Source organism: Macrotis lagotis, chromosome 4 (genome assembly GCF_037893015.1).
Source record: "Macrotis lagotis isolate mMagLag1 chromosome 4, bilby.v1.9.chrom.fasta, whole genome shotgun sequence".
Classification (NCBI taxonomy): domain Eukaryota; kingdom Metazoa; phylum Chordata; class Mammalia; order Peramelemorphia; family Peramelidae; genus Macrotis; species Macrotis lagotis.
The window spans coordinates 1,221,908-1,239,314 of NC_133661.1; the positions used below are offsets into that span (position 1 = coordinate 1,221,908).

Here is a 17,407-nt window from a genome sequence, read left to right on the forward strand (position 1 = left end):
GGTCATTTTTTTTAGGGTTTTTGCAAGGCAAATGGGGTTGAGTGGCTTGTCCAAGGCCACACAGCTAGGTAACTATTAAGTGTCTGAAGGCTGGATTTGAACTCAGGTACTCCTGACTCCAGGGCTGGTGCTCTATCCACTGTGCCACCTAGCCACCCCCCACTGTACCACCTAGCCACCCCTACAGGGGTCATTTTCAATTAGATTTCTTTCTAGTTCAGCCTGCCCATGAAGCTGGTGGTGATGCCAGCCTGAAGATTCAGGAAGAGCCTGGGACTGGATGTCTTGATGTAGGTGCCATCTTCATGGAGGCCATACCTGAAGCTTCAGGAGATGATGACTCCCTGAGAGAGAGAGAATAGAGAAGGAAAGAGGGCCTTCTGATCTTCGGCTGGGATGTGTGTACCCCAAGGCCATGCTGATTATCCTTCTCTCCAAGCCTTTGGTTTCTCCTATTGTTGCACTGTTTATTCTCCCCATCACCCCCACAGACAGAACCTTGGCATGCCCTCTTGTTCCACTATGTGCTTTCTGACTTAAAGCTGGCCCGCCACAGGGTCTCCCTCATCACCATTTTCAATGCAGTCCAATTCACCCAACCTTGATGAAATCCCCATGTGCCAAAGGAAAAGATTATTTTTGTGTACATTGGATCTCAGATCTGTGGGATGTGGGGAAGATCAAGACTTTGAAATCATTTCTTTTACTCAGGCAAACTTTTTAGAAACAAAGGAAATAGGATCAAATATTAGAAATATCCCCAAAATAAAACAAATAAGCTTCTTGTTCTATCTCTTGTCTCTCTCTTTCCCTGTTCTGTCTCTCTCCACCCCACCACCCCTATCAGTGTAGAGAACACCCAGTGAGGGATTCCCCTTTCTCAAAGCTGTTAGGCAGTCCATCTCATCTTCTAGAAATTCCTCTCCCCCACACCTACCTTCCTTCCTTCTTTCCTCCTTTTCCTCCCTTTCTTCCCTCTCTTTCCTTCCTTCCCTCCTTTCTTCCTTTATCTCCCTCCCTCCTTCCTTCCTTCCTCTCTCCTTGCTTTCTTCCTCCTCTCCTTCCCTCCTTCCTTTCCTCCCTCCTTCCTTTCTTCTTCCTTTCTTCCCTCCCTCCTTCCTTCCTTCCTCTCTCCTTGTCCCCTCTTGATCTCCCAGAAAAGGGGAAGGAAGAGAGAAGGAAAACTAAACCCTTGCAGCAAATTTGTGCAGCTGAAAGAGAGAGAGAGAGAGAGAGAGAGAGAGAGAGAGAGAGAGAGAGAGAGAGAGGTGTCCTTGATTATGGTAGGTCATGGCATGAATCAGAGCCCTTGAGTGCTTTAGCATCAGGGTCTGCTCACCTCCCTCTGCATCAGTTCACACAAGTCTCCCCAGGTTTCTAGGAAACTGCTCATCTTCGTTTTAGTTTGTTCTTATGGTATAATAATAATATTGCAGTATAATCCTTCCCCACGATTTTTTTAGTCCATTCCTCAGTAGATGACTGACCCTTTCAGAGGCTTTGCTATAAAGTGTGTTTGTCCACTTGGGTCTTTTCTGATCTCTTAGGGGATAAGCCTGGTCACGGATAGAACTGGACCAGGAGGAGCCATGCTTTAGACAGATTGTTGGTCTTTCTTGGACTAGCTGAATCAGCTCTCAGCACCATCAATAGTATATTCATAGGTCTGCTTTTTATAATCTCTCTAATATTTGTGGTTATCTTTTCCTGTCATCTTTGCCAATCTGATGGATGTGGGTTGAGACTTCAGAGTTGTTTTAATTTTCATTTCTCCAGTTATTAGTTATTTGAAGCATTTTCTTATGTTTTTCTGAGATCTTGGGTTTCATAACCAAGTTTGTTCTTATCCATTGAAATTAATCCATTATTTATTTTTTTGGCAAGGTAATGGGTTAAAAGTGACTTACCCAAGGCCACACAGCTAGGTAATTATTAAGTATCTGAGGCCGGATTTGAACTCAGGTCCTCCTGACTCCAGGGCCAGTGCTCTATCCACTGCACCACCTAGCCACCCCCAATGGACCACCTAGCCACCTGAAATCAATCCATTATTGACTTAATAGCGTGGCTATCACTTAGAAAGCCTTGAATTATGGAAATAGAAATACTAAGAGAGTTAGGGACCTCAGTGTCCCCTCTCCAAACCAGAGAATCTGACAAAAGGTAACCAGGAAAGAGATTAAGAACCTAAAGAGAATTTGGAGAAAACTGAACTTGACAGAATTCTGTTTGGTTCTGAATTAGAACTGAAAACCTGCACATGCTCAGCTGTGCTCGACCCCTCTTGGAAAACTGACCAAATTGTTGTTGTGCAGCTGCATCTTCAACTAATTTTACAGGTGAGGAAACTGAGGCAAATAAGGTGAAGGCCAGATGACTTCAGGCCTGGTGCTCTATTCACTGGGTCACTAGCTACCCTAGATGACGATGACCAAGCTTGAAGGTCATTTACAATACGACCAAACATGGAAAGGATAAAATACCAAAGTCATCCTTTTTGATCACCATCAAAATGATCCTCCACAAAGAAAAAAAGAATCCAAACTTGAATGTAGGCTCAACAGTCCTAAATAACTGGTGGACTAAAGAACAAATCATAACAGCAACAGATAATTTCATAAAATACAATGAGACAACCTCCCAGTACTTTTGGAAGGCAGCCAATGCAATCCTTAGAGGAACATTTATCTCTCTAAATACTCTGCTTACAAAGAAAGAACAACTAAGTGAGATTGCAACTAAAAATAATTTTTAAAAATAGGAAAGGAACAACTACAAGAAAACTAAACACAAAAATGGAAATTTTGGAAAATAAAAGAATAAACAAAATTAATTTTCTAAATTAAGTTAGAAGTCTAAAAAACAAAATTAGATCGAGTTAGCTAATTTGATTTTGAAAAGGGAGTAAAAACAAATTACTATTATAATGAAAATGGATTTTTCACAATAGATAAGAACAAACGAAATTATTATAAAATTTTCCCAGTTTTAGGAGAGAACAAAACTATCAGATGAATAGTTACAAAAATATAAAATGACTCTAGCAAGAAATAGATTTTGATGACTGCAGAAATAGATTTTGATGACTGCAATCCAATTTCAGAAAAATCAAACCATCACTGACTTCTCAAGACCTGGATCAGATGGATTCACAAATATATTCTACCAAACATTCAAAGATTATGTATTCTATTTACATAAATAGAAATAAAGCATTCTATCAAACTTTCAATAAGAATAAAATATTTGCAACATATCACAGAGAATCAACTATGACTAAGTCAAATTTATTCTAGGGATATAATACAATATATAATGAAACAAAGAAAATTATAAGAATGATAGGTCACACTAATCATAAAATAAAAATCACATATCAATAAAGGGTACTGAAAAAAGCTTTTGATAAAATATGAACTCATTTCCATTAAAATAATTGATGAGACTGAGATCTTCTATTAGTTGCAATCTGAACCAAGACCTAGTATTATCAGACATAGAACAATGCCAGTATCTTAGCAGGTAGGCAAAACCAGTCTATCTGTATTATTATTATTATTATCATTTTATATATTTCTAGCTAACAGACAAGATAAAGCACTGAGAGGAGAAGCAGAGGTGAAGATGAAACAATGATCTCTTTAGAGATTTAACAAAAAATATTTGCAGAGTATTTTTATCCAAGTTAGCAGGATGTCAAATAAACCCACCGATTCAACTTTTTTCTGTGTTCCCAATAAAACTCAGCAGGAAGAGATGGAAAAGGGAATTCCAAGGAAATGAACTACAGAATGTGTAAGATATAAAATATTATATAAATACAATTATATTCTTTACAGAAATTGGAGAGGCTTTAAAAAATATTTCTTTTGTTAGATGTAGATATAGAATTTTTAGGGGCAGCTAGGTGGCATAGTGAATAGAGCACTGACCCTGGAGTTCGGAGGACCTGAATTCAAATCTAACCTGAGACACTTAATAATCGCCTGGCTGTGTGACCTTGGGCAAGTCACTTAAACTTGTTGCCTTAAATAAATTTAAAAAAAAATTTAAAAAAAAAGAATTTTAAAAATTTTGAGTTCCAGATTCATTTTCTCTCTCCCACCTCTCCTCCTCCCTGAAAAGGCAAAAACACTTTAATTTTGTTTATATATGTGTGATCATGCCAAATATATTTCCATTTTGGCCACTTTGCAAAGAAAACACAACAAAATAATAAAAATAAAGTTAAAAAAGAATGTTTCAGTATACACTCAGAGTTTATCAGTTCTCTCTCTCTACTGGTAAATTGCATTTTTTATGGGTCCTTTGGAATTGTTTTGCAGAGAATAGCTAAGTCTTTCACTGTTGATCATTTTTACAATGTTGCTTTTACAATGTACATATTCTGGTTCTGAGCACTTTGCTTTGCATCAGTTCATGTAAGTATTTCCAGGCTTTCTGACAGCTTCCTGCTTATCATTTCTTAGAGTGTCACACTTATATATTCAGCCATCCCTTTGAAGCAGGGGAATGCTGAACATAGAGAAATAGTGCGATTTTCTTTTTACATTGGAAACAAATCTTGTAGTTTTTTTCTGAATTGTTAAAATGTTTTCCCTTCTGTTTTGGTTTTTGTAAACCCCATTTAGCAGTAAGTCTGGCAACAGACCAGACTCTTCCTAAGTATCCCTGTGTCCTTCCCTAAGCCCTGTGAATCCTAAGCCACTCTGCACTTAACAGTATTTGACCTTATGCTTGACCTTGGTCAAGAACGCTAGCCCTTGAGGCAGGTGCAGTAGGCTCCCTTACAGCAGGTGTTAACCATTCCATAAAACACTGCCCTTGTGCCTTCCACCACAGAAGTGCATTTAAAGAGGGTCTGTGTCCCTGCTCAGCTTTTTCTCTTTCTACTGTAAAGTTTTCTCCATGTAACTGTTTCCCTTTTCTCTCTTGCCTCCTTAGCAGTCTCTCCGATGCCCAGCTTGTAGCTGTCTCTTCTTTGTATAACTTCACTATCTTATTTAAAAAAAACAAACTCATTTTCTTTACCTTGTTAAAGAACCTAACTTGTGAACTTTTTTGTAGTAACCAATGAACTTTTTAAATAGTAACCTGTAAATTAAAATCACTGCCTTTTTTACCTTCTTGAGTCAGAATCCAGTGATTTCATCACCTAAAATGAACCACAGCTCTCTCTCTCTCAGATTTTCTGCCCCAATTGCTCTGACAATACCCTCAGTTTCCAATTCTTTGCCACAATTCTTTGCTGCTATAAATGTTTTTGTACATATAGGTCTTTTCCTCCTTTCTTTGCTTCCTTTGGGATTCAGACCTAGTAGTGATATTGCTGGATCAAATGGTATGTACAGTTTGATTGTTCTTTGGATGTATTTCCAAATTGCTCCCCAGAAAGATTGGATCAGGGTTCAAATCTTTTGACTATTTATCTGCTGGGGAATGGTTCTTATTTTTATAGATATGGTTCTGTATATTTGAGAAATGAGACCTTTATCAGAGACACTTGATGAAAAGTTTTCTCTCAGTTTTCTGTTTTCCTTCTTTTGGCTGCTTTAGTTCTGTGCGTATAAAACCACTTTAATTTTATGAAATCAAAATTATTTATTTTTCTTCCTGTAATCTCTGCTATCTCTTGTTTGGTTATATACTTTTATATTATCCATAGATCTGACAGGCACATTTTTCCATGCTTACTTTACTTAAGTATGTTTTATATCTAAATCATTTATCCATTTTGATTATTTTGCTACATGGTTTGAGGTGTTGATCTATACCTAGTTTCTGCCAAAACGTTTTCCAGTTTTCCCAGAAGTTTTTGTGAGTTCTTGTCCCAAATGCTTGGGTCTTTGGATTTATCCAACACTAAGTAACTATGGTCATTTACTACTGTGTATTGTGTACCTAGTCTCTACCATATCCATCACTCATTTCTTAGTCAGTGCCTTTGTTTTGATGGTTACTGCTTTGCAATACAGTGTGAAATATGGTGCTGCTAGGTTGCCTTGCTTCTCTCTTTTTTCCCCGTTTAATTCTTTGATGTTCTTGTTTTTTATTATTTTTTCTAGTTCTGTAAAATAATTCTTTGGTAATTTGATTGGCATGTCATTGAATAAATCACTTTAAGTAGTATTGTAATTTTTATTATATTGGCTCAGCCTACTCATGAGCAGCTAATTTTTTTTTTAATTCGTTAGATCTGTGTACGTATGAACATTGTTTTGTAACTGTATTCAGATAGTCCCTGAGTTTGTCTTGGCAGGTAGACTCTCAAGCGATTTATGTTGTCTGCAGTTATTTTATTTTATTTGCTAGGCAATGGGGTTAAGTGGCTTGCCCAAGGCCACACAGCTAAGTAATTAGTAAGTGTCTGAGGCCAGATTTGAACTCAGGTACTCCTGACTCCAGGGCCAGTGTTCTAGCCACTGCGTCACGTAGCCGCCCATCTGCAGTTATTTTAAATGGAATTTCTCTTTCTAGTTTTTCTTGCCAGTTTTTTTTTTGATAGTACATTGAAATGATGATTTGTGACTTTATATCCCGCAACTTTGCAGAAATTCATTATTTCAACTAGTTTTTATTGAATTCCTAGGATTCAGAAATTAGAGAGGCTTCAAATAAGTAGGTATTAATGACTCATTGTTAAATTGTACTAATGTAATAAAGCAGCAATACCACCCACATTAATTGCATATTCAGTGTCCTACCAGTGGAATTCTCAAAAAGTTACTAGAACAATGGGGTGACTAGGTGGCGCAGTGGCTAGAACACGGGCCCTGGAGTCAGGTGGACCTGAGTTCAAATCTGACCTCAGAAACTTAATAAATTACCTAGTTGTGTGGCCTTGAGCAAGAGACTCAACCCCATTGCCTTGCAAAAACTTAAAAAAAAAGTTACTAGACAAGATAACACAACTCATCTGGATGAACCAAAAAATCCAAAGTTTTAAAGGAAATAATGACAAAAGGGGAAGGACAGAGTGGGAGTAGGTCTTGCAGTGCCTCCTGCAATATTCCAACTTTTCATAGACAAAATGATCTTGAAACAAATGAAGTGTTCAACAAGTGGTAAGACTCTCCTGACTTGACAAAGATGCCTTGGAAAACCAGGAAACAGTCTGTGGCAACAGTGAGGGTTCTGTCAGCATCCTCTGCCTCGCAAGGGCCAAATGTGGGCAGGACTAAGGCCCAAACCGATGAGCTTTGTTTAGGATGTGGAATTAGGGTTAGGGCTAGTAGAGTTGGAAGTCAGACGCAGAAGCAGAGTGAGTTGGAGTTGGAGTTCTATTCCAAGGATTGAAGATCAAGGCAGAAACAAATTTGAAAAAAAAGAAGGGAGTTAAGGGAAGAGCCCTTGTGCAGGCAAAAGGGACCATTTGGACTATCTGAACTTGTAGAAGCAATCAGTGCAATTGAAATTGGAAAGAAAATTGGCCTGGGAAATACCTTTGCAACAAGTTTCTCTGGAAAAGGGCTGGTATTCAAGAGAAATGTGGAATTGTTGCCATCTAGGACGGTTAAGTGGTGCAGTGGACAGTCAGGCACACCTGGAGTCAAGATCTGAGTCCAGATTCAGCTTCAGACACCTATTAGCTTTACAAAAGCAGGCAAGGCAGCTAATGTATTTGCCTCAGTTTACTTCTCTGTAAATGGGGATAGTGATACCACTGACCTCTCAGGGTTATTATGAGGAACAATATAATAATGTGGAACATTTGGCACATAGTAGATGCTATGTAAATAGTCATTATCATTATTATTCCCCTTAAATGATCAAAAGAGATGAGCAGGACCCCCCACCCCACCCCATGGACTAGACAAGCAGACACAGACATTTGTAAACATGTTCCAAATCGTGAATAGGAAGAAATGCAAATTGAAACAAAAGATTGCACCTCCTAGTCAAGGGAATTCTAGACCACAATCATTTAGGAAGCATTTACTGTGTCTTGGGCTCCAAGGTGACCTTCATTTTAGGATTTGCCGATAGGGGCTCTCTCAGGGTGCTCAGGGTCCAGGGACTTCCCAAGAGGATCAGAAGCCTTTCCAACTTTCTTGCATTTTTTTTTTTGGCAGAGAGCTCTTGGAGTGTTACCTGGAGGCTGGCAAAATGGAAGAGGCCGAGAACTTCTGTACCAAAGCTGCCCCGTTTATCAAGTCCAACGCCCGGCACAGATATGAACGTATCTTTTCCATCATGGTGAGATGACCTTTAAAATTACATTCAGATTGTCAACTTGTTTTTGAAAGAAGGGAGTTTGGGAATAAAAGGAAATATAGGAGCAAACCTTGGGGCATTTAAAAAGAGGCAATAGCAGGCAGAGGGTGACCGGTGGGGTCCTTGATCTGACCTGTGCTCGCAGTACTTTGTAGCCAACCTAATAATAAAACCAACACCGTTAGCACCTACTGTATGCTGGCCACTGAGCTAATTGCTTTTTTTTGCAAATGTCTCATTTGATCCTCACCATCCTGAGAGGTAGGTGCCTCTGTTATTTCCAATTTACAGTTGAGTTTAAATGATCACACAACTGGATTTGAACTCTGGTCTTTATGACTCTAGGCCCAGCACTCTGTCCAAGGCATTATCTGACTGTCTCAAGTTCCCAACCCAGCTAGAAAGGAGGAGAGTGGATGTCAATGCCAGGAATTGGGGGGTGGAGGGGGGCACCCACTCCAGCTATCGGCTTGGCTGGGGGAAGGGGAAGCAGTAGATTCTGAGAGCTGTGAAGTGAGACCTGAAAGAGGGGCCAAGACCCCAATTGTGGAGCTTTGCAGAGAAGGTCTGGCTTTTCAAGGTGATGGCTGCTTTGCTACATGGCTTTTCTCCCTCCCACCCTTTATTGTTTGTTCTGAGAGAAGCCCATTGGAAGTATAGGGGATAGGAAAATACCATGTTTAACAAATAACAACTGAAAATAAAAGTAGATTTGGGGTTTGGTTGTGTAGACCAGCCTGGGGGCGTCCAGAAGGAGGGGCAATGAGAGGGGAGGCCATGAGTGGGATTGTGAGGGTCTTACAGATGCCCAGTGTAGGATGAATTGTCCCTGGGAAGGTGGACCAGCCTTGTTTTAGCTGGAGGTCAGAACTGGGAGCAGGGTTAAGGATGGGCATTGTGAAGGCAGTTTTGATCTTGATGTCAGGGTCCCCAATTGGAGACCACTGACACCTATCTGAAGGCCCCTGGACCACTGTGGGAGTCAGTCTGATTCTAGGTGGGATCTTCCAGGTGGTGTCGAGATTTGGGGTCAATGAATAAAGTCCCCTCCTGGAGTCAGGAAGATCTGAGTTCAAATGTGACCTTAGTCACTTACTAGCTGTGTGACCCTGGGAAAGTCATTTCCCCCTGTTTGCCTCAGTTTCTTCATCTGTAAAATGAGCCGGAGAAGGAAATGGCAAAGTACTCTAGTGTCTCTGCCAAGGAAATCCCACATGGAGTCACAAAGAGTCAGGAGAGAGTTATCTAAAAAGTGTGAGTGCGGAGTGAGGGCTTTGTTCAGGATAGCCTCTGTGGGCCCCTGCCGCCCCTGAGCTGGGCTGCAACTGCCCAGGACCCACCAGCCTAAGTCGGGATGCTGGATTCGACTCCTGGGCTGGACCTGGGAGAGGTCTTCCTGCTCCTACCCTTCTGCTGCTTTCCCAACAGGTGCAGCACAAGCTCATGGAGTTGACGAAAATCAAGGAAGAAATTCAAGATTCCATCAGCTTGTCCATCCTTTTTAATATCAACACGTTAAAGTCGTAAGGACTGAGCAGCAACACTCCCCTCCCTAAGCCCATGGGAACTGCAAGTCAGAGACCACAGTCTAGGAGAGGCCTGGGCGGGTCTATGGGGCTGGCCAGGAGGCCCTCCAATCCAGACTCTCGCTCCCCACTGGTCCCTGCTATTCATTTGGGTGGCGAGGGGGCACCACGGGCACAGAGCCCTGGCCATAGGCACTTCCTAGCTGGGAGACCCTGGGCAAGTCACTTCTCCTGTTGGCCTCAGTTTCTTCATCTGTCAAATGAGATAATAACAGCACTTCCCACCCAGGAGTGGTTTACTGTGAGAACCCTAACCCCTAATTCCTGCCAATGCCATTGTAACTGCTGCTGCTACCCCTCCTCCCCTTCTTCCTCTCTCTCTCTCTGTCTCTCTCTTTTTCTGTCTCTTCTTTGTCTCTGTCTTTCTTTGCCTGCTCTCTCCCTCCCTCTCTCTCTCTGTTTTTCTTTCTGTCTCTCCCTCTCTCTCTACCTCCTTTCTCTCTCTCTCTCTCTCTCTCTCTCTCTCTCTCTCTCTCTCTCTCTCTCTCTCTCTCTCTCTCTCTCCCTCTCTCCCTCCCTCTGTCTTCCCCTCTTTCTCCCTAAGGAAATATCTCATTTCAGGGATTGGAGCGGCCGGGGCTAATCCCACCCAGTGGGTGTGAGGAAGGCTCAGGTTTTGCACCTGGCCTCAGTCCTGTGCCCGGGGCCTTCCTCTCCTTGCCGTCCCACATCTTTCTAAGTGGCTCAGGATCTCAGAGGGAGAAGCAATGGAGGGACAGCGAGGGACTGTTCGTGGGGTCCAGAGCTGGGGGAGGTTCAGCCTCCTTCTCAGACCTTTGCTGTTTTGCATTAATTAAGCTGGCCCCTCCAGCCGACTTGTAGCCCTTCGGTGAACCAAAGCTGGGGGGGTTTCTCCTGGTTTGGGGGGAGATGGGAAGGGGCTGGTAGAGCCGGGCTTCTGCTGCCCAGATTTCGAATGAAATCCTCTCATTCAGGCCCTTGAAGAAGAAATTGTCCCAGCAGGAGACCGATAAATACTTGAAAGAGGCCTATGAACTGTTGCAGCAGTTTCAAGACCAAGAATCCATCCAGGATGAAAAGTGAGTGTGTGGGCCAGTGAGGGCCAGCACCTGCCTTAGACAGATGACCTCTGGCCCTGGCTCAGGCCACACAATCATTCCCTAAGGGAAGTTCGCTGACCCCCAATTCTAGTCTGAATTTTACCAGTGCAGACAGACCCTCTCTAGGTCTCTCCGAGGTCCAGTGAGGACAGCAAAGACCCACCTGCTGGGGGAGGCATGGCCCTTAGTCACCCCAGGGTTCTCTCCAGGTGTGTCCTCCTCTGTAGGCACCAGGGAGGTCTGCTGGGTCTTTGGGGAGTTTGTGGATTGCCATTAGCAGTGCTGCTTCCCCATGTGCTAGCATGCTCTTGTTCAGGCTGGGGTCTGGGGTTACATTGAAATGAAGCCATCCTGGGGGAGGGGACAAGAATGGATGGTCTGGGAGGAGCAGGCTTTTTAGGCATCCTGCCTATCCTTTGACTTCCTCAGGGTGGGGGGGCAGTCTACCTTACAAGAGAAGAATGACAGAGAATTCCTCTTTGAGCCTGCCTGGACGTCCCCCAGCACCCAATTCCCACTGGAGGTCCCATGTTCACAGGTCTCCCTTTACCCCGCAGGATCCCACTGCTCTTAGAATTAGCCCGTCTTTCCTTGAGCTTGAAATGTGTCGATATCTCCAGCGTCTGCATTGAAGATCTGAAGGACATAAAGCAGATGGTAAGTAGCTGCACCCCACTGCGGGGGAGTAAGTGGCAGCATTGTCCAGGGAGGCTAACCCAACAGGAGTCACCCACAATGTGCCTCAAGGGGAGGCAGTGGTTCTCCTGGGGCCCAGGCTCCCTCTGAGAATGGTCCAGAGTCCCTGAAGGTGGAGAGGCAGCCGAGCAGAGTGTGGAACCAGGAGGCAGGAAGACCCAGATTGAGGTCGGCCCATGGCCACAGCATTAGCCTCTGAAAGTCTCAGTGTTCCTCCCGTGAAAAATGAACAAACTCTGATACAGGCTTTCTCTCGGGCCAGTAAGGCTTTATCGGGCCCACTCGATGGCAGAACAGGCAGTGAGCTGGGAGGAGCTCCAGCAAAGAGAGATGTGGAATGTGTTTCTTTATATAGGGCGGGAAAGGAAGAAAAATATTCTCAGCAGGCGATTAAACCTGTCAAGGTGAACCCCGGCTGCTAGAAGTGGCCCTGGGGTTAGATGGCATCACTGAGGAATTGGAAGGGATGGGACTCAGAAGTTCTAAACTTGCTCGTTCAATGGGCTGTGGATATCCAAGGAGGCCCCAGGCAGGCCAGGTGCTGGACAAGTAAGTCCGTCCCTCAGCAGATCTGAGCAGGCCAGGGCAGAGGGGCTTGAGTAGAGGTGATTAAGGAAAAGGACAAAAAGTGAGCCAAGGCAGGCCAGAGGCAGTAGAGCCTATAATTAAATCATAATTGGAGTCTCGGGGCCTCATCCATTGGGGCTCTGACCTGTGCTGGCCTCTGTGACCCTGGGCAGGATTTGAGGCTAATGCATTGGCAGAGGGACTTCTCAGGGAGACCGCAGATTTGGATCCCAAATAAAATCATTGACATGCTCATTGGTATTAATCTAAATCATCTCTCCCACCTCCCCCCAACCTGTCCATGCCTGCAGTGGGGCAGCCTCCTTCCCCTCCTCCCAATTCAGATAGCTACAAAAGCCTCCAAAGGCTCAGGTTTTACCACGGCACTCCCCTGCTCAGAGGCTTCTGTTCCTTCCACCAGGGTTCCCACAGCTCATCTTTTCAGTCCCTGCCTGCCTCCCTCCTCTTCCAACTGCCCCCCTGCACTGGGCGCACCATCACCACCCCCTTTCTTCTGCCTCTACAGTCCCCTGGTTTCCTTCAGTGCTTGGTTCTCCAGCACCCACGACACCAGGGAAGTCCCTGGGCTCTCCAACTCTCTTTCTTCCCCAGTGTTCCTCTTCTCCTGGCCGCTCAACCAGAGGTAACAACGCCTGCCCTCATTTTTGTCTCTGTGCCCCTCTGTCTCACACAGAGCCTTGTGGATTAGCACTTTTTAATGGATGTTGAATTAACATGAATTAAAAGTAGAAGGCCAAGTCCCAGTCTTCCAGGATCCCCCCCTTCCCTAGTCCACAGGGGGCTGAGTGAAGGGGGGAGGGAATCTGCCAACACGCACACAGAATCAAGTCACCAATCAGTGCTCAGCTAAGTGAGGTCTGCAGAGCGGTGGACCATGAGGGTCCCGGGGATGAGCTGGACAGCAGACTTCTCCCTCAGGCTCCTCCTGAGGCCCCATTGTATCTGACTGGACATCTCCTCGGAGCTCCTCCCAGTGCCTAGGCCTGTGCCCCATGTTCAGATTGGTCGCTGCTGGTGCTGAGGATGAGAGCAGTGGGGACCCAATGAGGAGGGAAAAGGAAGGTCGAGGGAGGCCCCAGGTCAGCTCTGGGCATTGAAGTCTTCAAACAAAAACTGAAATTAAACATTTCTATTAAAAAAAAAACTCCTGGGAGAAGACTCTCCCACAGTTCCAGTGGATGGTAGCTTTGGAGGAGGAGAGTGACAGGGAAGGAACCTGACACAAATGTGGAATGCCTTCACATGGAGATCACCAGCCTGCCATTGGAGGGTGGCCTCTGGTCTCTGTCTCTGATTCATTCCAATTTACTAAGCTTGTTGGGAACTCCCTGTTGGTCCAGGACAAATGTATGGGTGGACAGAGATACCCCCTAGAAAACACGTCAAGTGCCTTGGGCTACTGCCATCAAGGACTACTGGCCCAGAGTCTGGAGAAGGCCAAATTGTGACCACACTAAGGCCAGCCTCCAGTGGGACAGAGGACTTGATTCCAGAGGGCAGGAGCCAGAGCAGAGGGGGACAGACCAGGTGAGTCTGGGGGGCTGGTAAAGCATCTTTAGAGGTCAATGAGGAGGATTCTGTGTGAAGGCCTTGGGAGTCACTCCAAGAGGTTTCCTGGTGCCTGTCATTTTGAGATTCAGTGATTGGGGGTGGGTCAGAGAGGGAAAGGGGAAGGTGCAGGGGCTGTGTGGGCACCATCCAAACATTCTTTTTATAAGAATCAGTAAATATTCTGAGAGCCTCTTGTGGGGAGTATCTTGTTAGGTCCTCCTAGAAATGTGAGGAGTGCCTATCTGACACGACGTACGAGTCTATTGTAAGCCTTGGTGGGGAGGGATGACAAGCAGCAACCCTTCTGTGGGACCAGGTTGATAATAGATGAAAAGTCACGGTGCCCATCTGTCCAAAGCTTCTCGGCTTTCCTTCTCTCTCTCTCTCTCTTTCTCTCTCTCTCTCTCTTTCTCTCTCTCTCTCTCTCTCTCTCTCTCTCTCTCTCTCTCTCTCTCTCTCTCTCTCTCTCTCTCTCTGCAGTTGGCTGGCACTGACTGAAAAAGGACACAAACAATTTTCTCCCTCTGTGTACAGATGGGGAAGATGAGCAGGCCCTTCTCAATGGGCCTCCCCTTCCTCCATCAGTACCTTCTTCCTTCCCCTGCCCCTGTCACTGGCTGCCCTTTTCCCGCTCAGCCAGACCCTTGGAATCTCTCTCTGGTTCTGTAAGAACCCTGCTCTTTTATACTATGACTATAATCTCATTAATTCAGGTGAAGTACAGGCTGGGGAACTGCCCAACTTCCTAGTAATTGATTGATGCATCCTAGTATTACTAACATAATATGGAATTTCTTTCAAATGAGGTGGGATGGTCAGAGTTCCTCCCTTATGTTACCTATAAGGAAACTGAGACTCATTGGGTTGAATAAGTTGCACAGGCTCATGTGTCACAGGCAGAATTTGAACCAAGATCTTCCTTAATAAAGATCGAGGGCTCGGTTCCCTGTGACATGAAACTTTGTTTTCAATAATGCCGTGGGTACCTCACTGTCACTTCTTACAATGAGGCCCTGAGAGGACTGAGGAGTTGTCTTTGGTCCCTTAGAAATGGAATTAGGTTGGGGTAGAGGCGGTCCTGGAAGGCTCCAGGAGTCTGTGCTCTAGGAAAGCCTGAAACATTCTTCTTGTAAAATTCAGGATTACATCAAAGAAAGGAAGGAAACCCATCAGGTCATGTGTCTCTTGAGGTCTCTGACCTCAATAATACCTCTCGGGAAAATACAGTGGAGGTGATGATGACTAGATTTAGGGATTGGATTTGATGGATAGAGTGCCTGAAGAACTATGGGCAGAAGTTTGTGAGATCATACAGAAGGCAACAACCACAAAACCTCCCAAAGGAAAAGAACAAGAAAACAGAATGGTGCTCTGAAGAGGCTTTCCAGATAGTTGAAGAAAGAAGGAAAGTAGAAGGGAAAGTCGTACCCAACTGAATGAGAAAAGCAAGGAAAGATCAGAAGGGGGTTTGTTGTTTTTTTAATGAGCAATGCAAAGAAATAGAAAAATAATAGAATGGGAACGTCAAAAGATGCTTTTAAGAAAGATCTATCAAGGGAAAGTTTAATGCAAAAAATGGGCTTGATAAAAAAAATGGTAAGATTTAGCTAAAGTAGAAGAGACGTCAAGAATGCACAGAACTATCCAAGAAAGACCTTAACATCTCCTATACACATAATGGTGGTTATTGATCCAGATCCAGAACCAGATGTCCTGGAGAATGAAATCATGTGGGTTTTAGGAAGCTTGCTAACCAAAAGACTAGTGGAGGTGATGGAATGCCAGTTGAACTACTTTAAATCCTTAAAGCTGATGCCAACAAATTTTGGAAAACTGTGTGGGAAGAATCTGTTTATGTCTGAGTGCTAAAGAAGGGCAATTCCAAAGAATATCCAAATTACTGAGCAACTGGGCTAAGTACACATGCCAGCAAACAAGCTTGTGATTAGGATTCTTCAGCAAAATGTGAAGCCAGAATTACCAGCACAACAAGACGGTTTTCAGAGTCATGGAGGCACTAGAGACCAAATTGCCATTGTTTGCCAGATTGTGGTTATAGGAAGGAAGTTCCAGAAAAACCCCAACATTTACCTCTTCTTACTGATTACACTAAAATCTTTGGTTGTGTGGATCAAAACAAACGTGGCAAGTCCTCAAAGAGAGGTGAGCGCCAGATCATCAGACCTGTCTCCTAAGGAACCTGTATTCAGGTCAAGAACCAATAGTTAGAATTGGAAAAATAGTCTGACAAGACTACATATCGTCATCTTGTTTATTTATTGTCGATATGGAATACCATGTGGGAAATAGCAGCCTGGGGGAATCAAAAGACAGAAGTGTCCAGTTGCTGGGAGAAATAGCAGAGGTCTCAGATGTGCAGATGATTCTGCTCTAATGGCAGAAAGGGAAGGATTTTTTTTTAGGTTTTTGCAAGGCAAATGGGGTTAAGTGGCTTTCCCAAGGCCACACAGCTAGGTAATTATTAAGTGTCTGAGACTGGATTTGAACCCAGGTCCTCCCGACTCCAAGGCCGGTGCTTTATCCACTATGCCACCTAGCCGCCGCTCCCCCCACCACCACCAAAAGGGAAGGATTAAGAAGCCTCTTGATGCAGGTGAAAGAGGAGAATATGAGAGCTGGCCTGAAGTTTAACACTGAAAAAGACATCTTGGCAATCAGAACCATCACCACCTGGTGAACGGAGGGAAAGAAATGGAAGTGGTGTCAGATTATTTATTCTTGGGCTCAGTGGTCACCGCAGATGGCAAACCTGCATAGCTGGCCAAAAAGCAGCTCCATTACCCTACTGACAACAGTCTGGAGACCATTCTGACTGAATTTTCCAGTAGCAATGGAAGACTGTGAGAGATGGATTCTAAGGAAAGCTGAGTGCCACCGAATTGTAGCATTGGACTGTGGTGATGGAGCAGACTTTTGATAAGTACCTTGGACTACAATTCAGTCAACTCTTAAAAAAATTAATTCTATTCACTGGAAGATCAAATCCCGAAGCTAATGAGAAGATCACATAATGAGAAGACAGGACTCATTGGAAAAGTCCCTGATGTTGGGAAAGATTGAAAGCAAAAGGAAAAGGGGATGACAAAGAATGAGATGGAGAAATGGTGTCATGGAAGCAGTGGGCATCAGCTTGGACAGATTCTGGGCAATGGTGAAGGACAGAAGAGCCTGAGGATGCTGTGGTCCATGGAGTCACAGAGAGTCAACATGATTCAGAAGACATTAGCAAGAACATTTGATGACCTGGCATTAGGCATGCCTCATCTAGATTCTGTAGTGGCCCTTGGTCAAGGGCCTCCTGGGGGATTCTGGGCAGCCCAATGGCAGGTGTTGGCCTCACTCCACTAGGATCAACCCCCAGAAATGTGCTTTCTCTGATAATCAGGATAAACCCGAGATGAGCACTGCCAACTTCCCAGAGTACTGTGTGTGTGCACATGCATGGACTGGACCAGGTGAGGAGGGGAAGAGAGGAGAAATAGGTGAGGACACTGGAGAGGGCTGAGGAATGAAGGCCAGAGAAGTAGGAGTGGTGAGGGGATCCTTGGCATAGCTAAATTCCTTGGGATTTCCAGTATTTCCCTCTACTCAGTCCAGCGAAATATGACTAACCCAGCAGGTGAATAGATCATGATTTCTTCCTAGGACTATACCCAGACCTCCTTGGATCTCAGATGACATAACCTTGGT

At 44.3% G+C, this 17,407-nt stretch overlaps 1 protein-coding gene across 1 annotated transcript in view; it reads left to right on the top strand.

Moving 5' to 3' along the window:
- The window catches only part of CFAP46 (cilia and flagella associated protein 46), a 128,937-nt gene that overhangs the window by 6,051 nt on the left and 105,479 nt on the right, over positions 1-17,407 (top strand). The window contains 4 exon segments of the mRNA XM_074232114.1: positions 8,073-8,196; positions 9,643-9,737; positions 10,736-10,840; positions 11,419-11,518. Coding sequence (XP_074088215.1) covers positions 8,073-8,196; positions 9,643-9,737; positions 10,736-10,840; positions 11,419-11,518 — 424 coding nt within the window.